Here is a 23,588-nt window from a genome sequence, read left to right on the forward strand (position 1 = left end):
GGAATTTTGTAGCAATAATCATTAAAAAGGCGATCGAGAACTGAAATAGACTTACAATGGAGTCTGTGCAGATTGAACGAATTAAAAAGTGAAAACTCAAATTTGCAATTCAAAATTTTTAATTTTTTATGAAAAAAAAAAAATGTTCAGTATGTTCAGATTGTAGGGTGCAGATTTTCCACTCAATTTATGCTTTAAAAAAAATATATAAAAACAAAAACATCACTAGGGGTTTAGAAAAGTCTCCTTTTCCTGAAAATAGTTGCTTTTTTAGCCTTTTCAGGCAAAAAAAGTTGCCATAGTCACCTTATGCCAAAACTAGTTGCAAATAGTTGCATTTTAGTCGCCTGTGGCAACCCTGATGGTACTAGACAGGGTTGGAGTTTTTTCCGGCAAAAAGGGGTTTTTTGCCAGGACAGTGGCAAAAACCTGGTAAAAACCAGCAAAAACCAAATTATCTAAATTGCTGATTAAATATTATTACAAAATACTTGAAACAAATTTAAATCAGTCATAAGGAATAATAATTTTGATACATTACATGAAAAAATTATTTTTAACATATTAATAATTAATATACCTAAGGGTAATAATTTTTAAAAGATTGAAAGTTTCTGATCTCTTTTCATTTTAGAATCCTAAAATAAATGTTTTTTTACAAATAAATATTATTATTTGTATAATACTATTATTTATTATAAAAAATTATTATTTGTACAATAATTAACTACACATGTTGATAGATATTTTATGCTTTAAATTATATTTGTATTAATTTAAAAATAAGTTCATTTCACTGGAAAAAAGAGAATAATCACAAATTTTCCAATCAATAATGTTTTAAACTACTAAAATGATACATTATCATTTAATTATGGAATAATAGTTTTGTTAATTTTTTTGTAATTATTTGTATTCATAGTATATATTTCAATTTTAGGAATAATTTTGTATCAAAAATGTGTTTTTGTCCTCTCATCTTATAGGAAAATATAGGTTTTTGCCACTTTGCTTGGCAAAAACCTGTTTTTGCCAGGACGGTTTTTACCGGTATTTACCATGGTTTTTTCCACCTGCGGCAAAATCTTGCCAACCCTGGTACTAGATAAATTTAAGATATAAATATTGTAAGAAAAATAAGTACTATTTTAAAATTAAGTAACTTCAACAAAAAAAAGACTAGTACATTCGAATTAACATTGATTTCAAAATGATTACTGTCAATTTAGATTGAATTTTATTTGCTGGCTACTCCTAGTTTGCAACGCAGTAGATATTTCTTAATATAGCGGAGACATTGCGAATTTAAGTTTAGTTTGAAAGTAACAATGTGAACAGTTTTTAACATAACTAAATAGTTTTCATTATAAAAGAAAAGAAAGTAGTCTTCATTAAAAAGAAAAGATAGTTTGTCTTTAGTAAGAACTCCCCCCGCCACAAAGTCTGAGGCCGTCTGCTGCTATGGAAACAAGAATAGTGCATTTCAGGGAGTTCTCTTCACTCTACCGCTAACAAAATAGCAGGGGTGATTGCGAGCCCAACTCAAAAATCCTGAAAACTTCTTGAGTAAAATCATTAATGATGCATTTCAAAAAATTAATGTCCTAATAAATTTAAATTAATGATATTTTCAAAACATGAAATTCTAAGTAAATCAAATGCAGCATAATTTAAATGGATAATTATGTATAAGTTTACTTTTATGTCTAATCACATTTATTATTATACCAGAAAAAATATTTACAAATGAAAGAGATGCCAATCATAAATTCTAGTTCTAATATTTCTAAATAAAATATACAAGAATTTTTATTCACAAATGTGATTGATAATTTCTTGAAACTTTTGGACCTTGGATTTCTGAAAATTTCTGGATCACGGTCAGTGAAAAATACAGGTTTTTCCCTGAGCACAATCACATCTACAATAGACCGGAGAAAAAAAATACCCATTCTTTCACCGACTTGAGCCAAAACATGTCCTAAACAATGACCCCACACTCCTACTGGAAAAAGTTAAACCTCGTTACCATAGTCACCATCATGGGTCCAGACAAATGACTAGGAGAGTTCTTACTTTAGACAAACTATACTCAAACTATACTAACAAGATAAATGCAGTTAGTCTTGACAATTCAAATGTTATTTTGCATTATATATTAATTTATCATCATAATTTTCTATAAAACAGTCATTTATATCTTATAACAATTAAATGTATTATATTAATAAATATTTAACAAACAAAATGCACTTTGAGAAACTAAAAATACAAAAATCATAGAACATTTTTGAAAGAACAAAAAAAATTACCGTAATATAAATATTTAACAAGATAGCAATACAAATATTACAGTAAAACCTAAATTATCCATATAAATTATTATCTTTTTCATTTCAAATTATGTCACTTGTCTTTACAATGATTAATGAAAATAAATAAACTAAGTCTTTTCTTTTTAATAAAAATTTAAATTTTAACAAAATGAGAACACAATTTATTAGTCTTTTGCAGAGAAAAAAAATCTTTATTAATCACAAGTCAATATTTTTAAAACAAAACTGGAACCAGGATGTATACAACTTTTTTTTTTTTTATGTGAAAGTTGTTAAAATAAATTTTCTAACCCTTCTTTTTTCTAAATTTTTAATTTTCGCTTCATTAGGGATGCAAAACTTGTGGCTGGTTTTCCTACTAAAAATGAACCGTAAAAACCGTTTTTTATTTTTTAAAGGCGTAAGAAATTTTGTGTTTTTTTAATTTAGTTTCAATCTATTTTGAAAAATAAAAAGTAATAAAATTTCAAAATGTGCAGTTGTTAAAGATTTAAAACCACTGTCAGGTAGACTTTATTCTTTGCATTTTCATTTGCCAGGATATGTTATATATTTTAAATATTTATTTTATACATTATAAATATCTATTTAAAAATTAAAGATATAAATAACTTACATACGGTAAAAAATAAACAAAAATTTTTTTCCCAAAGAGAATTTTATTTTATTAAAGAAGTTACAAGAGTGCAAATACTACAATTCTTATTAACCTTTTGTTTAAGCCTGGTACAGCAATTCAACCAAAATTACAAGCTTCACAATGCTAAATGCTATAAGTAAAAGTTTAACTTAAAACCCTAAAATCAAAGAATCAATCGAGGATTAATTATTATTATATGATTATAAATATTAGTATGATTATATTATAATTAATCCTTGAATAGGATTAACTATTTGACCATTAATAATTATAGTTGTACCCTCAATTTTACAATTATAACAATTATTTTCTCTAACAGTAATTTGAGGTAACTTTGGTCATGGATAATTGAGGTTTTACCATTGTTAACAAATTGTACACAGATAGGAATGAATAAATGAAGATATGTTTTCTCAGGTAAAAACTATACTTAACATATCAGATGAGATGCACAGTAGTACCATCTTGCGTATGGCGACCACATCGAAGCAAATCATCATAGTTGGCGGGAACAGTCGTTTTATATGCTTCTTGAGATCCCATATCAGATCTGAAAGGAATAATATTTATTAGCAAAATATAAAATATATATTTTAATCAGAAGTAAAGAAAAACTCCATAATAGTTTGTCTATGGTAAGAACTCCCCCTGCCACTAAGTCTGAGGCTGTATGCTGCTATGGAAACAAGAATGGCTCATTTCATGAAGTGCATTTTCTATTCACTCTAGGACTAACACAATACCAAACGGCAAAACAAACAATAATTGGCTTACCAAGAAATGTAAAGATTTCAGAATTAATATTTAAAAGCAGTTTTAATCTTAAACAGCCTCTAAAGTTAATTTTTGCTTAAAAACTTTATTAAGAAAAGCTATTTTCCTTAACAAAGCAGTGCGAATTTTAAGCACACGTGTTGAAAAACAAGTAAATATTTCAATATTGATTAAAAGAAATTATTTTAAGTTACTTTTTTGGTCATTCTACCTAATGTTAGTTAACATAACTTGTCCTAGACTTTATAAGACCAAAATAGTCAAACAAATGTGAAAAATACTTTTTATCGACCATTGCAGTAAATTTTTACAACCTAGTTGTGCTTATGACCATTTCTTTTTACTTATAAGTAGTGTAAATCAATCTTAATAGTTTTCCAACAGATACCAAAAACGAATTAAGTGTCTACCAATAAACTAAGTACAGTTTGTCTACGGTAAGAATTCCCCCCACCACAAAGTCTGAGGATTGCAATGGAAATGCACATTTCATTCAAAGAAGTTTCTCTTCACTCTAGGGCTAACACAGTACACCCAAAGGAAAAGATTCAATTTCTCTCGCCGACCCGAGCCAAAACGATGACCTCACATCCCTACTTGAAATAGTAATACCTCGTTACCATAGTCACCGCCTCAGGTCCAGACGAGTGGCCAGGGGAGTTCTTACTTCAGACAAACTTTACTTTCTAGATTTTTAGGTTCAGATTTCCTGTTTTCACATTATTTTCTTAAATTTACTAATAAGTAAATGGCATTAAAACAGGGTGCATAGCCAGATTTTTCAACAAAAAATAAGCACCCTTTAAGTACTTTTTAAGCACTCAAAAAATATTTTTAATCACTCTCTAAAAAATCCATAATTAGTATCTCTGCAGTAATAAATTTTTTTTTTCTTCTATCGCTTCAAGTTCTTAATTTATAAACACAAAATCAGTTAAATTCAAAAACATTTTCAAAATCTTTACATAATCATGATAGAATAACTAGATTCTGATAAATATTGCAAAGAAAATAGTGAAAATCATGCATTTTATGTAATTTAGAGGGACAATCGACTCAGCAAAGAAAAAAAAATCTCTCATTAAAGCACAGAAAATGAAGCACTTTTGCAAATTAAGCACTTTTGCAAACACCTTTAAGGGCTTTTAAAAAACATAAATCAAAATTATACCATTTTTAAAAATGCTAAGCGCCCTGTAAAATATAATTATTTAATTGACTGTATTAAAATTATACTGAACCTTATTACAACACCCTGTTGAGGTCCTAATGTATTGAGCAAAGGCCGATGTGCTTGACCCAATGGAGGAGATTTCTGATATGATGCTTTTGTAATGCGATGATGACCACCAGACCTATGCATGGGTATATTATGGTGCATTCTGGTCTGAGAGGATTCAGTCGGAGACTGGGCGAATAAGCCTTGCGGAACCGGAAAATCTTGAAATGCTTGTTGTGATGGGGGGTGTATATGATAATGTTTATAATGGTACTGTTGAACATCGGAGGGGGGTACAGTATGGGTGGCAGAAAGCAAAGGGTTGCTAAGAGGATCATAACGAACTACCGCATTCGATGGAGTTGTATGAGATCCCTGAGATTGGCGCGTAGCACGATATGCCCTCGCCCGTTTCTTTTGCTTGCGACGGACGCAACACTGTATAGTTAGTAAAACAGTATTGACAGCACCGAGTAAAACACCTATATACACAAGTACTAGGAGCTCCCCATTTTGTACATGCATGACGGCCCCCGCAATGACGAGGGTCACGCCTGTCAAGATGGCGAGAATGAAAATTGCTTGTTGGAAATAGTAACACACTTCGTGAATGTTGCACTCGGTTGTGGAGGCAGATGATGTACCAGAAATAGCGGAAGAAGGAATGCGATCCGTGTGAGCGGACGTCGCTCCGCTCCTGCTTGAACCGGTCGTGCTGTGCAGTCTCTGTTGTTGCCGTATTTGTTGGCCATAATGAGGGTGGGGTGCAAAGGGTGGCGCTGCTGAAGCTCCACTGTAACTGCTTGGATTTGTATGCTGAGAAAAGACGCTGTGAGCCACTGGTACTGCAAGTCGCTCACGGTCTACATCAGACATGCTCTAGGCTATTAAGTAAATAAATTTTAACACTATTAGAATGTTTGAAAAATATATTTATTTTTAAATAATTGAAAACACTTAAATCAAACTGTTAGAAAATAAAATAAGAAATAAATTCGAGTCAATTTAAGCTTGAATTTCCTCATTTTAAAGCTATAACACACATTATAATATATATACATACAAAGTAACCTAGAGAGCCATATTATGAGCCCCCTAATTGACCTATAATTACTTCCTCTGGAAGGGTATACTAGAACCCTGTAATATAATACAGTGACCCAATTTGAGTATTATGGGTCAATATTAAGGGGAGATATAGAGACATGTAGTAATACTGTATATAGGTATGATCAGGGTGACCATGAGTTATACTCTTCTGCGATTTTATTTTAGTTTCTCACATGCTATTGCCCGGTCATTACCAAAATTTGGAAGGAAAAAAATCAATTATATTTAACAAGACAAGGCAATTTTATACAGTTTGAATTGTATGCACTTGTTAATATGTTGATGTTTTGTATTTAACATTAAGTTGCCATGCAAAAGAATACCATCAATGCTTAGTTGAACTTATAACTTTTTCGTTAAAATTATCACTTAATACGAATGATTTATACTCAAAATAAAAGTGTTGATATTGATACATTGTTAATGTCATTTTTTTAAACTTAATAGTAGGCACATTCATATATTTTAATTAATATGCATTCAAAAAAGATGTAAGAGCATAATATATATATATTTCTTTTGGACATGTATTATGAAAACTATAATGCTAAAAGGCATGTAAAAATTTTAAGGGTTTCAAGTGCTGGTATTTACAGACATTACTAAGCCACTACTTTTCACGCTTTATAATTCGAATGAGAGAATTCTAATTTACAAATTATGCAGAAAAATGCAAAAAATTGTAAATATTTAATACCTGAAATGATAGACTAACTTCTTAAGCATTGAAAAGTATGAAATAAAATCAAACAAAAAAAGGTATAAGTATTGAAAAAGAAAACTAGCAATAGCAAACTCAATCTTTTTCTTATTTTTTAACATGAAAATAATGCAAGCAACAAACAATAGCATATGGGAAACTTATATGTTTAAGAGGATGCAAAAAAAACACATTACCATAATTCCTAAATTTAGTATCTATACACGGTATCTGCTACATTTTAGATTTCCAAATTCATGACTTTCCATGACTAATTCCAAAAGTTACTATTTTCTCCGACAAAATCACAACAATAAATTTAAAAAAGCTTTATGATAACAGTCATTGGAATGGTAGGTATAACCATAACTGTTATATTTTGCATCTTCATATTTATATATTTTAAATTTAAAAAACAGAGTAAAGAAAGAGTCGAAGTAATAAAATAGCTGAAAAAAATACAAAAGCAAAAAATTTTTTTTCTGCAGAATCACATTCTAAAGATACTTTTCTTGTTCATCGGAACAGAAAGAAATGCTCCTGATTTTTCTGTTCTCATTTCGGAATAAAAAAATTCGCCAATGACTGGCTTGCTTAAGCTAAAATTTTAAATTGATAAAATAAAAAAAATTCTGAAATCACAGAAGTTTAAAAGATAATTCGCTTCAGAAATTATGTTTTTTCTTTCATTTTTGAAAGAACACCATACTTTTTAAAGAACACGATAAAAACATTTTATATTTTAATCAAATATGACTGAGTGAATTTTGTTACAAATTCAGATATTCAGAACACCATGAAATCGGGGGGAGGGGGTAAATTCCATTTTAAAAATTTGATTTTCGGAAACCTAAATCCATGACTTTTCAAGATTATTTTTAAAAAAATAGTTAAAATTATGACAAATTTTCTTCAATAACGAAAATCATGACTTTCAAGGTACTCGGATACCCTGTCTATATTAATAAGTACCTTTTACCCCTGCTCACATTAGAGTAAAATTCTAATCACACTTAATTTTAAGCATCAATTATTGATTATAAATTTTTTTTACAATTCCTCAAAGTGGATAAGTACTGAATACGGCAGTGGCATATAAAAAAGGCGGGTTTCGATTCCTGACCATGCCTTTGAGGGTTCAGTTTCTATTAATAATTAAAATCAGTGTTCTCCTTAAGCATTTTTTGAAGGTCAGCTCTCCTTGCCAGTCCATTGATCCTTAAAAAAGCGCCATGTTGCCCTTATTGTAAAAATAAGCTACTATCTCTTAAAAACAGGGTTAGGGTTTTGGAACATCCTAAACATGTTTTGGGCAGGACATGTGGGTTTTTCTGTTAAACTGGCAAAAAATGTCCTAAATTGTCCAAAACTTTGAACACTGGTAAAAGGTAAAAATTCTATGTATGCAACCATTGTACACATAATAATTACATATATTAATAAATATTTCATACTTTTATAAAATTTGCTTTAACTTATTAAAGAAAAGTAATATAACGGGAAAAAGTTTATAACTTTTGAAGCTCCACAATTAAATGAACAACAAAAGTGAATACCTTATCCTTTAAATACTGATAATATATCATTTTACATAAGGATAAATAATGAAATATTAAAAATAATATGTTCAAACATTAACCTTTTATTTTTCAAAATTTTTTTTTTAAATTGTGACATAATTCGAATTAAAGGGTTTTGAAGAGGACGGTTTAAACCGTAGATTAATCTATTCTGCCCTGAGCCTTGCCAACTCTGCTTAAAAACAATGTCAATACGAATGTGCAAACAATATTTGCACACTCATAAAATTATCTGTGTTTATACAAATTTATGCAGAGATTGTCTTTTAGCATGTCTTTAATAAACTACAAATTTTCTCTAATTATTAAAATGAGAAACAAAAAAATTAAATAGTATAAGGAGGTAATTTAAAAAATGCTGAGGATCAAATTCAGTTATTACATAATATTACACATTTTTATAAATTTTTACAGTGCTTAGTGATTGCTCTTTCAAAATTCAAAGTGCTCTTTTCTGAGGAGATTATATTTTTAATTAATTTAATATTTGAGAATATTTCCATATCGTAATCTGTCACGCCAACTACAATCGGCAAATAAATTTTAAACTTGCAATTTTTAAAAAAAAAAAATGCAGATGTTTGTCGAGGGGTGGTTACAAATTACACCCTTCGAGTTGGTCCTTTTTTGTGATGTTTTTTTTTTCATTTCTCAGGGGCCTCTGCCTGGAAGTTGCCAGGACTTGGCAATTATTCCGATACAGAAATCTCCCCTAATAATTATTAATAAGGATGAACAATTTTAAGATTTATAATTCAAATGGGGAAGAAAACTTACAATGAAAATATAAGAGATCTTAAAGTTCCTGATCATTAAAGGAATATCCTTTAATTTATCATTGTATATTAGGATAGTTAAAATAATATAGTTTCAGACTATTTAATTACATTTATTAATCATGTGATAAAACGGCCTGACTGCAATACGAAACAACTTTTTTTCATTGTATATAGAGATACTAATCTTAAATAAACTTTAATTTTAAATAACCATATTAAATTATAACTTTAAGAAATTTTTTATAAATTAAATATGATATGTATCATAAAGCATAATGTATGAGGCTGATAGATATTATATTAAAGGAAAAATTCTTATGTATACGGAAAGAAAAATATTCTTCAGTTTTATTGACTAAAGGTTTCAACAAACCTCAAAGACTTAACGCACATTCTACCATCATTAGTTACTATCATGAAGTTTACGGTCATAAGATGCGAAAAAATATTGAAACTTTTTCAATAATGCATAACTATTTAAGGCAAATCATCTTTACAGATTGAACATATTCATAATTTATATAAAATAATATCTTCATTAACTTTCCAAGATCTCATATGCTGCACCCTCTTCTCCAAAATTTCGATTTGACGGGTTACTAAACTCCAAACAGACAGACAGACAGAATGCGCGGCTTGAACTGAGTTCAAAACCAAAACAACTAAATACGAGAAATTAAATTAATTTCAAATACAGAAAATATTTCGATATAATAAACTAAAAGTAAATAAAGTCTATCAAAGTAAATATGAAAACGAATTTCGATTAAAAAAACGGACACCAGCTATATTAAAGATTATAAGCGAAATTACTAAGCCACCCAAGCTTGTTATTGCAAAGAGAAGGAAATCAACTTTAACTTCCACTCTTGATTCCATATAAAAATAAAAATAATAAAAAATTCTTATTGCTTGTAAACAATATTTACAATAGTTAATTAACGTGCTGAATTTTGGAGGTGAATTTCTTAAGCATTTCTTATTTTACAATTCGAGTGTTGGAATTATATGTTTCTGATTCATTCGATTTGTTTTGCTTTTGTATGTGAACGGAAGAAAAGAAATCAAAGTGTATGTTATAAAACAAATTTCTCCTTCATGGATCTATAATTGCTAATTCGAACTTTCTCTGTTATATGAATGTTTAAAAATCTAATGAACACGTTGTTATAGAGGGGATATTTCCGTATCGTGATCTGTTGCGCCAACTGTAATCGCTAAGGTGACAAATAGATTTTAAACTTGCAATTTTTAAGAAGAAAAAAAACCCATGTAGATGCTTGCCTGGGGGTGGTTACGAGTTATACTTTTCGAGTTGGTCCCTTTCCGTGATGTTCTTTTTAGTTTCTCGCGGGCCGCTGCCCTGAAGTTGCCAAGATTTTGCGATTATTCTGCAGCAGATCAGGAAAATTGCACAAAAGAAATGTTTTTCTTCCCCTCTCAAAATACTCTTTTTTTTTCGATCTCTAATTTATCAATGATAATTGGGAACTATATGAATCGTTTCATTTTGATATAAAGTTTCACTTTACTAATGATAATATGTATTTCAAAATAACTGAATAATTAGAAAACATTTTATTTAGTTGTGAAATAATTAATATAAGTTCACGTATGTATGCTAAGTAATATATACAAGTTTTCCTAGTTATATTTTAAAAAATGTTTTGTATACAGTGTTTTCATTGCAGAAAAAAAAAATAGAAGATAATTTCTCACCCTTTCGCAAAAACAGGGTGAGATTTCAAAAAGTAAAGTGAGATTTCTAAAAATTTAAAAAAAGCACGAATAGACTTGGAAAAAAAATTTTCTTTAATTTATTATACATTTATAACATTTTCTAATTTCTGAACCATTGAATATTTTCATTGCATATGGAAAATGTTTCATATCTTCTTTTTCATCAGCTATTCTCATTAGATTTGTCAAACATCATCAGTCAATCCGTTGAGATATTTTATTTTAATTCGGTTTTGGGTGCTAAATGACCTTGCAACAGATGCTGAACTATTTGTAATCACTAATTAAATTTGTAGCATTGTGCACACACTTTCCTATCCTCTACATCTGCCAGCATAGGCTTTTCAATTATTTCTGTTACAGAATAGTGAAGTTCGTTAAAGTTAATTCCATGTTCATACTTCTTGTTAGGTCTTTCAGCATAGCTTTCACAGACTTCAATTTTTACAAATTGCTGTCAATGAGGGAGTTTGGTAATTCATTAACAGCTAAAGATAGAGCTAACTTTAAACAACTTATTAAACAAGACAAAAAAATTTTTCTCAACACTTGCCGTAGCTGTTCTCATGTCTTTTTCAAAATGGCGTAAGGCGAAATTTTGTTCAAAATTCGAGAGATTCCCACATTTTAAAATTGATTAATAGAGTGTGCAAACTTCTCTCGTTAATAATTTTTTAATGCGAAAAAAGAAAACATATGCGAGATTCTCGTGTTCTCGCCCTGTAGTGAAAGCACTGAGTATACAACCACCCCAAGTTGGTTGAATAGCTTAACGAGAGATATGAACGTATTTTGGGGAGTAGAATTTTAAAATGGGATATCATTCCAATTCTTTGGTTACCTACAGTAGAAAGCTTTTATATTTATTTAATTATCTTTATTAATTTTGTTTCGACAACATGCCAACTAAGTTATCTATTTTTACTCCCATCGTATTCCTTTTGCTTTCCATTATCAGGAGTCTGTTTAGAAGAAATTTGGGTCCGTTAATGGACCCTTCATAAAATATCTTTCATAAAAGCGGACCCTTCATAAAATATTTAAACTTCAAAACGGACCCTTCACAAAATAATTTAGCTTTTAATCGGACCCTTCACAAAATAATTTATCTTTTAATCGCACCCTTCACAAATTTATTTATCTTCATTATTGTTTTGTTAATTGAATGAACCAGATACCCGTTCTCTGTGTGAACCCAAGGAGGGGGGGGGGAGCAGGGTTGGCAGGTTTTTGACACGTGACAGTTTTTGACAGTTTAAACCGTCACGTCAAAAACCTCACTGTCAAAAATGTCGGAAATGTCAAAAACCTATATTCATATGTGAAATTTAATTAATACATAAAATTTATATATTTTTTATAAAGGATAGTGTTTCTAAATATGTTCTAGAAAAAATAAATTTAAAATTTTGAAGAAACACTTATATTTTGAATGGTAACCAAAATCTTGTACTTTTGAAAACTCACATCTTTTGTAATATTATGTATTCATTTTCATGTGCTATTGAAAATCTGCAGTGATATTATTAAGAAATTTATTTATAACCAAATTTAGTGTATAGTATAGATTAAACTAAAAATTAGACATTTTTAAAGATAAACATTAGCAGTTTTGTACATTAGACATCTTCTTTAAAAAAAAAATCTTTTTAATATTCTTTTAAATCTTCTTAATAATCTTTTTAACATAAGACAATACAAATTTAAGTGCTTTCTGTTAAATACATAGAGTAGTTTGTGTCGATTTACAGTATTCATTTACAGCCTATTCATTTACTATGCTAAAAATTTAGTTTATCCAAATACTTGTGAATTTCATTTTGCTGAATACGATATAGTTTTGTTGAATATCTAAATATTCAGCTGTTGAATAATTACTTCTTGCTTTCAAGATATGCATTATTTGTATTTTTAATACAAGTGGAGAAAAAAAAATTAAGAGATAAAAATTGTTTTAAAATGATAAGTGTTAATAATTATAAATAAATATAATAAACAATATGAATTATATTTATCATTATTCATAAATATAACTACTTTTAAATTCAAATTAACATACTGGATAATAAAGATATTCGGTATAACATTAAAATTTTTTTTTTATACACTTGTATCAAGTTTGTATTTATACAACATAACTTGTAAGTTCCTTATAAATATTAGTTATATGTTCCTTATATGTCAAAAATGCATAGTAATAAACTTTTAAATTTTTTAAGTATCAAAAAAAAATTTTTTTTTTAAATATAAATATTTAAAAAATTTTTGTGCAAAATTTTTCTGCACATGCATTTGAATATAAATTTCTGAGTTTTTAAATCTGTTATTTTACCTTAATTTTAATTAAAAAATATTTTAAAACCTGCTGATTACCTTTAGTATAATTAAATTTCAATATAATGCATGGCAACTGTTGGTAGTTTTGAAGTTTATATATTTTCTTGACAAACTTCAGTTTTTGACGGTTTAAACCAGTATTATACCCTTGTCATGTCAAAAACCACTTTTTGACGTCAAAAACCCAACTCTGGGGGGAAGAAAGGCAAATGTAAATACACTAAGTTTTGTCTTCAGCAGACGCTTCTTCCTTTATTCGTCTGAAAAGAATATTCTGCTTTCAGCAGTATAGGCTAAATACCAAATATTTGTATGTTGCATCTCTAATTTAGAAGCAGCAATTGCTGTTTATTTTTTTAAATTATAATTTTACAGTGCTCAGCATGTCTTTACAATTTAAAAACTCCTTGAAGAAGTTTTTTGCAATAACCGGACCCTATTTGCACAAATTCATGAAAGCAGGACCCTGGTTGAAAGAACGTGAATTAACATTTATTTTATATTCACAAATTACGAGTAATTTTTTCACAAATTTTACAAAAATAGGACCTTTTACAAAATGTCTGGACAGACCCCTGCTTTTAAAAAATGGTGACCACTCACAGTGCAATCTATAGCATATTTAAGGATAATATTTCAGCTATACTAAACTATTTAATTTGCTATAGCATTATTTGTTTTAAATATGTTCAGCTGTACCTTTTTCTCGAAGTTTCTCCGGTAATTAAATTTAGTATAGTTAGAACAATATAGCTCACGCAAAAGCACAGTGATAGTGTCTTTCCTCTTAATTGTATAATCCGTACAGGGAAAACTCAGGGATTTTTTTTTATTCCTGATTAGAGTGACAACCCTGTAATGATTCATGTTTAGTTTATGCATATGTTATTCTTAATTCTTTCTCTCTATTTTTTCAGATTGTATCCAAGAAAATATAAATAAAAGTCTATTTTTAGAAGTATGAAATTATCTTCTCTTACATGGATATTGAAATTTTACTTAACACTATTATGATAGATGCAAGTATGTATGAAATTTAATCATTCAAATTACTGCATATTCTAAGTATTTTATACAAAATTGATAATGTAGATACTTCTCCTAGAAATTACTTTTAACAAGTTTCTTTAAATGAAAAATGACTTGCAAGTGGCTAAAAAAACCACTTGCATCTCTTCTCTTATTTGTTATTTATTGTAATAGTAAAATAGTATTTAATGATACAATAAAGTTGGCTAGAAAAATATCCTATCAAATGAAAAATAATAATAATAAATAATTATCCCTCTAAATATTAAAAAAAAAAAATGACCCCTAAAACAATCAGAAATATTCCTTAAATATCTAATTTACAGTTTCAAAACTACATAAAATAATTTAAAAAAATATCCTCCCCCAGAAAATAGTTATCAGAGCTTGCCTCCTTTGACCTTTTATCCCCTTCCAGTGGGCACATCTGTTCATTATGAGCAGATGTGCCCACGGGAGAGGCAAAAAGTTGCTTTATAGTTGCTATGACATAGCAACTATAAAGAAATTTTCTCAAATTCCATTTTGTTCAGAAGAATAACGTTAGTTCATTTGATATTTATTCCTAAAGAAGTTAAGAGTTTTTTAAACTCATTTACACAGAATTCCTTACCTTGATCTGTACAAACAGTTTTTAATTTTATCATTAACTCTCTCTCAAATTATCAATAAGCTTAAAATTATAGCAAAATGTAGGGATGTCCACTTTCAGTGCATCCCCTCCCATGTTAACATCCCTGGAAATGAAGTCACAGATAACTTAGCTAAAAGAGGCTGCTCTGTGTTGGTGACCACTGATTATGCTCTTACCTATCAAGATATTTTCTCTTTGATAAAATTTAAAGATTAGCAGGTCTGGCTGGACCATCCCGCGATTAGTAGGAAATGCCCGGGGGGCCCTCTGAAGTTCAAGGGAGACAGAAAACATCAAACGGCTGTCTCAAGACTTATAAGTGGGCACCTGAAATGCATGACTTTTGAATCCGGCCAAAAGGTCTACCAGACTTACATGAAGTGTTATCTGTTACTGGCTTCCCCTGGACATATCCTCGATTGATTAGGGTTAGCTCAGGAAGATGTACATGCAAGTCCACTTCTGGTGCTGGACTTTGCTGGGGTAAATGGTCTCATGTATCTGATCTAGCTGTTGCTAGATCCTGAAGGATTGGACACAACAACATTTAACTCTCTCTCTCTCTGTTATTTAACTGAATAAACTTTAAAACAATTTAATACGTATGATTTAAGTTCGATTGTGCGAACATAAATTTTTGTTAAAAAATTGTCTATTACTGATCGAAAATGTGAATTTCCACCATGAGATTCATAGAGAGTAGGTCCCCATGCATCACAATGTACAGTGCGTAAATAAATAAATGGACCACCCCGTATAACTTTTGATCTAATGATTGGATTTTCACGTTTTAGGACTCAATCTTAATGGTTTGAGGTAGTGCAGTCTTAATGGTTAATGGTAGTGCATACAATATTTTAAGTTATGAAATCAGACACAAAAACATACTTTTTCTGAATACACATACCTATTTTTTTTCTCTCCCATGTATTTGGACTATGGTCCCCATATTTTGATCAGGAGAGTGGTTCAAAATTTCAACCCCTTGATTTAAATTTACTTTTTGTGTATTTCATTATACCTTTAAGCGAATTGAAAACTTCTTGGGTACAGTTATAAAATTAGTTAATTCAAAAATAATTCCATGTTGCAAATAACTTTAAATATTTATTATTATAATTATTAAATAAATATTTATTATTTTTTATTAATTCATTTAATAATAGTCGAAAAAATTTGTATTGTAAGACATAAAATTTTTTATGTCATTTTAACGAATGTAATTTTGCATAGTAAAAGACAAAATTTGAACAAAGTCGGTTGAATAGTTCTTGAGAAATCAATATACGATTTTTTCTTCAAAATTGGATTTCTCAGGATCTATTCAACCTTAAGTTTTATATTTTGCTATGTAAAATAACATTCTTTAAAATGATATAAAATTTTATATCTTACAATTCAAAATTGTTTTGTTGACAATTATTAAGTAAATTAATAAAAAATTATAAATAGTTTTCATAATTGTGTGCAAAAAATTTTCAATTCACTTAAAAATTTCTTGAGATCAAAATATAGCAAAAAGTAAAATTATCATTAAGGCGTCCAAACTGTGGACTGATCTCCTGACCAAACTATGGTGACCATAATTCCCCGAATGCTGCTACCCCCTACATTTTGGGGCTCAGAAATCCGAATCCGTTGAAGAAACGGTATGTTTATTCAGAGAAAGTATGTTTTTGTGTCTGATTTCGTAACTTGTATTTGAAGTCAATCCCTCAAACCATTGAGAGCCACTAAGGTCAAATCAAAAAAGTTTGATGGTTTATGTTGGTTTCAGTGCGATTCATGATGGTCCACCATTTTCCATTATGCATTCATGATTTTAGATGTGCCAGCAAACTTCCATCACTCCATGATGGAAATGCTACTTTAATACTATGATGGCTAACCGTCAAGAGAAGTTTGATTCTCAAGAGCTAACAATCCATGATGGTCCCAACAAAACATTTCTATGATGGTTCATTGGAAATTCTTGTTGATTCATAGGAATAAACCATCAAAACTATTTGTTTGTTTTTTTATGTTGGGTCATCAGATGATGGTTCATGATCGTCCAACATTTGATTTCTAAGAAACTATGATGAAAATTTCTGATGATTCAACATAAACAAACCATCAAAAAATGATGCTATTCTTATGTCGGACTTTCATAAATCAGTCTGAATTCCTACTTTGGGGTGATGGTTACTTATGATGGTTACCATCAAAAATATAATGGTTCATGATGGAATTATTGATGGTTATCATTAGTGATGCAAGGGATCTTAATTTGGCCGGATACCGGATATCCGGTCAATCTTTGAGCCGGATATCAGGTATCTGGCCACAATACTTTTTTTAAAATAAGTATTGCAATTCCTCAGATCGATTATTACTTTATTCTAATATTTGTCTTTAATATAACTGCCAACCATTCAGATCTTTTCTCAATTTTTTAAATCAAGTGAAACTAGAATTTTTTTTTTTTTAATGAAATTAGTTATTTATTAGTTAACATTTATATGTTTTTATTTGTTTTTGTTTTTACTTCATTTTATTTTGAAAATCAAAGAGGTTGGCTATTATATAATTATAATATAATAAATATGTATATCTGATATGTATATCTGTACAGTAAATATATTCTGTTGTAATTTTATACCATATTTTTATATACTACATACTATGTTATATTACATAACTTTCAAAATACTAACATACTTTAAGAATATTTATATCAATGGTTAGTATAACATAGCTGTTGTAGGCATGACCGAGATAAAAACTAAAACCTAATGCATATTTTAAGTATAATTTCTTTATTTTATAAACACTATAAGTATAAAAAAAAGTATATTTGAAAAGAATGTTGATTTTTATGTTAAAATTACATTTTCTACCATCATTGTGATGAATTATATATATATATATATATTTCATTTTTACCTTTCTACTCAATATTTTATTTTGAGCCAAATGTTACTGCCGGATAATCATAATATCCGGCCTACTAGCCGGATAGAAACTGCCTGCCGGATATCCGTTGCATCTCTAGTTATCATCAAGATTATGCTGGTCCATCAGCAGAAAACCATAAAAAATTTTGACTTAGGGAATTCTTTTTTGAGAGTAAAAGAAAGTTGTGCATGTACCCTTATTCTAAAAGCCTTATATTTTTAAGTATTTCTCTTTTATCTGTGACTTAAAAGTATGGTGTTTAATTGACATGTTTTGTTTCAGAAGGATCTAAAAGTAATATAGCTGCTAGATTCCAAAATGCCATTACCCACAACGTTCTTCCTCCCATTGGGGTGTTTTGGGACATTGAAAACTGCCAGGTTCCAAAAGGAAAGTCCGCTATTGTACTTGCCCAGAACATTAGGGAGAAATTTTTCACCAAGCATCGTGAGGCAGAGTTTATGTGTGTCTGTGATATTAATAAAGAGAGTAAATATGTTATCCAAGAATTGCTTTATGCACAGGTAATTTTCTTTCATGTTTTAATTAATAAAGTATCTTAGAATAGCTTTTCCAGTTGATTACTGGATTTTGCCAGTTTCTCCTGGATCGACTTGTTTAATTAAAATTCTCCTGGTTTTTGCACATTTTAGAAAATTCCCCAAAATTGAATGAGTTTCCTAAAAAAAAATCCCTATTGAAATAGGAGTTTAGTACAGATTATTCCTTGCTTGCTTGAATATTTAAATAAGTATTACTAATACACAATGAAGCGAACCTCATTTATTGAAATAAGTTTTAGAATGTTCAGTTTATTTTTATTCAGAACTCTCTTTTTATATTAATTAAACAAATTTTTTTTACTATCTTTGATGATTTAAATAAATATTAATATTCAAAATTATAAGAAAGTTGTTAATGTTGAAATGTTGAAAAAATTGTAATTGTTGATATTGTTATGTTTAATGTCAATCGTAACTGGAAAATAATACTGTCTTTCTATTTTAATGACTATAAAAATCCCTAAAATTTTCTATGCGTAAAATATTTAGTACATTATGCAACAATTATTATGAAATTTTATTGCTATGTTAAATCAACTGGATTTTTTCCTGTCCATGTTGTCTAAGGTTTTGTATTTGCATTGATTTAAAAACAAATGAATCTTCATATCAGCAAAATATTCTGTTCCTTTTTTCAGTCATGCTGGTTCACTTTTAACATAGAGAATCAGTATGGCGAATTTCTATTTAAGCTGGGTAAATATTACTTTCTAAAATAATCTTTTTCTTTTTGTATTTTTTCACATTGGAAAATATCGATTTCCAGTCGCAAAGCAAAATTACTTCATTCCATAGTGCTTTCATAATTTTGAAAATATGGTTTTTAAATAATAAATTTTTTTAATTATTTACTGAATACTTATTTTCTTTATCATTTTTTATTCTATTGTTTTCGTAGGCCATTAAGGCAAGCTATCTTCTTTTCTAGTGGTGCCATCTATGGCCAGGAATTCCACTTCTCGTACACCTGTTTACACGGTTCGGGTGGACCCATTTATATATCCATTCATTCATTCATAGATCATAATATTGACCAGAACCAGAAAATTATTAAGTCTTCATTTCAGTACTCTGAGAGATATAATTTGTTGTGGGAACATAGAGGACTCTGTGACCCAAAAGATTTAACAAGCGCCAGTCACCCTTTACTTCACGGTCTATAGCCAGCTGGATTCGAGCCCCCATTCTAATGGACATGAGACCAACGCCCTGCCAACCAGCCTATCCCGACCCCATTCTACGTATTAAATACTATTAGTGTCGTATTCCTGAATTGAAAACTCTTGTTCACTCAGTCACGAAAAAATCACTTCTGATAGAAAATATTTTCATCCACAATAATTTAACTTTCAGTTGTATGCTGTAATTAATCATTTCACTCATAGATTACAAATTAAAAACATTTTTTTCATAAATCTTTTATTTATGTCAAAAAACTAGTATGGCTTAATGAAAATACTTTTAAATTTATGTTAAAACATAGGTAAGTGATAAAAGTTATTATTTTCAATCTTTAAAGTGTTAATGAAAGCTCTATTTTTTAAAATAACAAGAAGTTTTGAATTTTTGTCGAATGCAGATACGCGAAAAGGGTAGTAAAAGAATAAAGGACTTACCTTAGAAGTATGGTACCAATTCTTCTTTTTATAAAATGCCATATTCTTAAATCACAAAGAATGGTAAATTGCACATAGTGTTTTTTTAAGTAAAATATTGATTAATTGTCTACGCAATAATTTCTGATCTGAATTAATCTTACCTATGCATTTTGTTTTAACCATATTTTTTTTCATTTCCTCGATAACGGGAATGTCAAGATGTATTTCTTAAAGACTCTTCAATTGCTCTGTTACTCTCTTTCCTTGAAATGACACCCAGTCCCCTAAATGCTAATTCAGCCATAAAAATAGTACTGCTTGTGCAACACCATGATATACAGCAAATGTAAAGCTCCGCACACCTATACTCCACATCCTTAAAGACTTCTTGCATTACAGTGTCTGGCAAAACTCAATTCTACCTTAAAACTCATAACAAAATAAAATCCCGAGAAATGGTGATTAACTTTCGCTTTGACAAAAAAAGAATAGTCGGTTTTTAATAGAAAAAAACTCACAGGAAAACGCTGCAGCATAAACAAATGAGGAAGCGTTGAAACTCTGAGAAGGAAAAAATAACGTATGAAAATCTCTATGGTATTCTATCAATAAGCAACTAGGTGAGCAACCAAAAGAAAAAAATGGTTGCTAACTTGTAACCTTGGATATGTCGCAGAATGTTCTAAATCCAAGTGTTCAAGTTGGAAACTATTGACAGTCATTGGTAGCAAAATAGAGATTATTAACTGCATCCTATGCTTCATGGTATTTTATAACAAAAGGGATAGGCAGGCAGGGTTAGTGGAGAAAATTAAAAATTTATTTTTAAATTACATAATAATAGCCCCCTTATAATGCTTCTGTTAAAAAAATGAAGTTCCTTAATTTCATTACAATATACAGTAGAGAACCATTTATCCGGTATCCAGATAACCGGAAAACATGGAAAAAATTTTCGCAGTTTTCCCGCCATTTTAAACTAGAACGATTATGAAGAAGAAAAAAAAGCAGAAATTGGACTCATCCTTGAAGTTGAGTAGTGGAAATGTAAGGAAGGGGAGCATTTTTTCCCCCGCTTACCCAGAGAAACATCATTTCCTCCTTGACCTTGAAGATCGAGAGGAGACAGGGAAGGAAGGAATGTGTTTTTTTCTCCTTTAGGCCGTCAATCAAACTCAAGGGTGTGGCATGCTGATTTCATTTTCTGTTTGATTTACGAGGGGGGTGGGGAAAATGCATTGCATGCATATCAGTGAACAGAAGATGAAAGAGAAAAATATATTTATCTATTTGACATCGATTAATAAAAATAAAATCTTTTTCTTTTGAATAAATTCTGATTCTTTGGAAGTGCGGTATCATTTGCAAGTTTTTCTTGATGTGGAATCACATCTGCTGTAATTAAAAATCATGTTTTTATCAATAAAAAAAATAAATAAATAAAAGGAGAAGTGGTAATTAATTAAAACATAGGATTATTTTATGAAGCAGATTGCAGTTTTGTTTTTCTGATTCCACTACGTTTGATTTTTTTTCTTTTCACGATAAATTTCTCACACAATAAATTATTTCTTTTTATTCATAAATTTTATGGTTAGTTTTTTTTTTTTAAATTCCGTTGATCTTGCCTTGTTCCGGGTTTTGATATTTATGCTAGTGCCTTTTTTAACTATCGTTTCGGTTTGATAATTTTCAAGTGTTTTTATTTAGATGAATAAGTTTTCCTTTTATTTTATCGCTTCCCCCGTATAGTTAGGTATGAAATATATTGCGTTATTTAATCATTGGTTTTGTTTATATTAGTTAATTTAGTAATTATTTTTAAAAAATAAATATGAGAATTTTGTATTTTTTAAACTTGTTTTTCTTGTCTAAACGTGCAAATTTTTTTATACTTTTAAATGTTATTTTTCTACCATTTTTTTTTTCTTTTTAAATTTAGGAGTGCCTTTCTTTTTTCTCTTACTTTATGCGTTACACTTTTTCCTTGTAATTCGGGTTCGATGAAACATAGATTAACGACACTTTTTGGTCGATCCAGAAAACCGGGAAATTCAGACATCCGGGATAGCGATGGTCCCGAGCATCCCAGATAATTGGTTCTCTACTGTATTTTATTTTATAACCGTCATTGAACAGTTGACCCATTTTTGGGGGGTTTACGACTGCTAATGTTGAACTCTGCAGCCTTATGATTTTGAACCCAATCCAGAAGGTAAGGGAACTCCTGGATCAAGTATTGGAAGAAATTTGCCTTCATGGAGGTTAGTTCCTTTTTAATGGAACTACTCCTCATTGGAGAGGAAAACCACTGAAACCTCCTATGGTTAGCCTGTTGGCAAGGGGACACTAACCTATGATCGGTCTACCACTGAGGATATTTCACGTCAACTCTGTAGTAGGTGCAAGCCGGATGCAGAATTTGTGCCAACCAGTCATCAACCAGTTCACCTCTTTGGAAGGCGAACACTCTCCACCCTGAGCCACCACGACTTTTACAATGTATTTAATGTAATTGTAAAACATAAATTAGACCTAATTTTTAATAAAACGACTTGCCTATGAACTTTTACAAAATCATTAGTGTAGATTAGTCGATATTCATTATTTGATGCAACCTCTATTTTTACCATTGATCTATTAACTCTTCTAATATGATATTTACTCTTCTCATCTAATATGATGAGTATCTCAGAACCTGGAAAGTCATGAAAAATCATAGAAAGTCATGGATTTTGGTATTGAACAAAATTTGTCATGAAATGTCATAATTTTAACTATTTTTTAAAAAAAATTCATGGAAAGTCATGGGTTTAGATTGCCAAAAAATTTAATTTTTAAAATAGAATTTACCCCCCCCCTACCCCACCCAATTTCACAGTGTTCCAATGTTCCAAATGTCTAAGTTTGTAGCAAAATTCCCACTCATAATCATATTCTATTAAAATATAAAATGTTTTTATCTTGTTGTAATAAATGTATGAAGAAATAAAACAGCTTTAAATAACTACATATATCTGACAGTATTTAGTTATTTGCTTTTGTATTTTTTCAGCTATTTTATTGCTTGAACTCTTTCTTTACTCTGTTTTTTTTTTTTAAGTTTAAAATTAACAAATATGAAGATGCAGAGTATATCAGTTATGGTTATACCTACCATTTCAATTAATGTTATTATAATGCTTTTTTTAATGTATTGTTGTATTTTTGTCGGAAAAAATAGTAACTTCAGTAAGTCATAAAAAATTCTTGGAATTATTCGTGAAAAAGTCAAGTATATGAAAATCTAAAATGTAGCAGATACCCTGTATTTAAATAGAAGACAATTTGTTGTATAAATGAGAAATTATATATCAAATTATTAGTATTAAATAGAAGACTATTTGATGTTGATGTTAAAAATTTATTTTTTGTTAATGTTTGTAGGTGACAGTGGTTCACATTAGTGCAACTAGTAAGAATGCTGCAGACGATAAGCTGAAGCAGTGTATGAAGCGATATGTCGATACTCATGGCTCACCTTCTACTTTGCTACTCATATCAGGTAAATTATCTTACCTGTGTTCTCACTACAAGTCTTTTTTCCTCAAGTATCAAACTCTGTGGTAAACA

The 23,588-nt window shown here is 29.5% G+C and overlaps 2 protein-coding genes across 8 annotated transcripts in view; one reads left to right on the forward strand and one right to left on the reverse strand.

Moving 5' to 3' along the window:
* Positions 1–3,194: 3,194 nt before the first annotated feature.
* On the reverse strand, positions 3,195–9,734 carry LOC147806642 (uncharacterized). Its single transcript, XM_087169601.1, has 3 exons — positions 9,512–9,734; positions 4,992–5,853; positions 3,195–3,526 (listed from the first exon to the last, which is right to left on the reverse strand). Exons 2-3 carry the CDS (start codon positions 5,843–5,845, stop codon positions 3,415–3,417), a joined length of 966 nt encoding a protein of 321 aa, XP_087025727.1. The 5' UTR covers positions 5,846–5,853; positions 9,512–9,734; the 3' UTR covers positions 3,195–3,414.
* Positions 9,735–9,970: 236 nt separating this feature from the next.
* LOC107446979 (meiosis regulator and mRNA stability factor 1-like protein) overlaps positions 9,971–23,588 on the forward strand; it is a 91,801-nt gene continuing 78,183 nt past the window's right edge. For 2 of the 7 annotated variants that reach the window (XM_016061770.5, XM_087169602.1), the window contains exons 1-4: positions 9,981–10,209; positions 14,133–14,238; positions 18,098–18,339; positions 23,403–23,520. In XM_016061770.5, the coding sequence (XP_015917256.3) occupies positions 14,196–14,238; positions 18,098–18,339; positions 23,403–23,520 (403 nt within the window). In that variant the 5' untranslated portion in view covers positions 9,981–10,209; positions 14,133–14,195. Of the gene's footprint in view, positions 10,361–14,132; positions 14,239–18,097; positions 18,340–23,402; positions 23,521–23,588 lie in introns of all 7 variants that reach the window. The other 5 variants (XM_016061771.5, XM_016061772.5, XM_071180919.2 and 2 more) reach the window with 5 other exon arrangements.

Source organism: Parasteatoda tepidariorum, chromosome 8 (genome assembly GCF_982258835.1).
Source record: "Parasteatoda tepidariorum strain Cologne lab strain chromosome 8, Ptep-v5.0, whole genome shotgun sequence".
In the NCBI taxonomy this organism is placed as follows: Eukaryota; Metazoa; Arthropoda; class Arachnida; order Araneae; family Theridiidae; genus Parasteatoda; species Parasteatoda tepidariorum.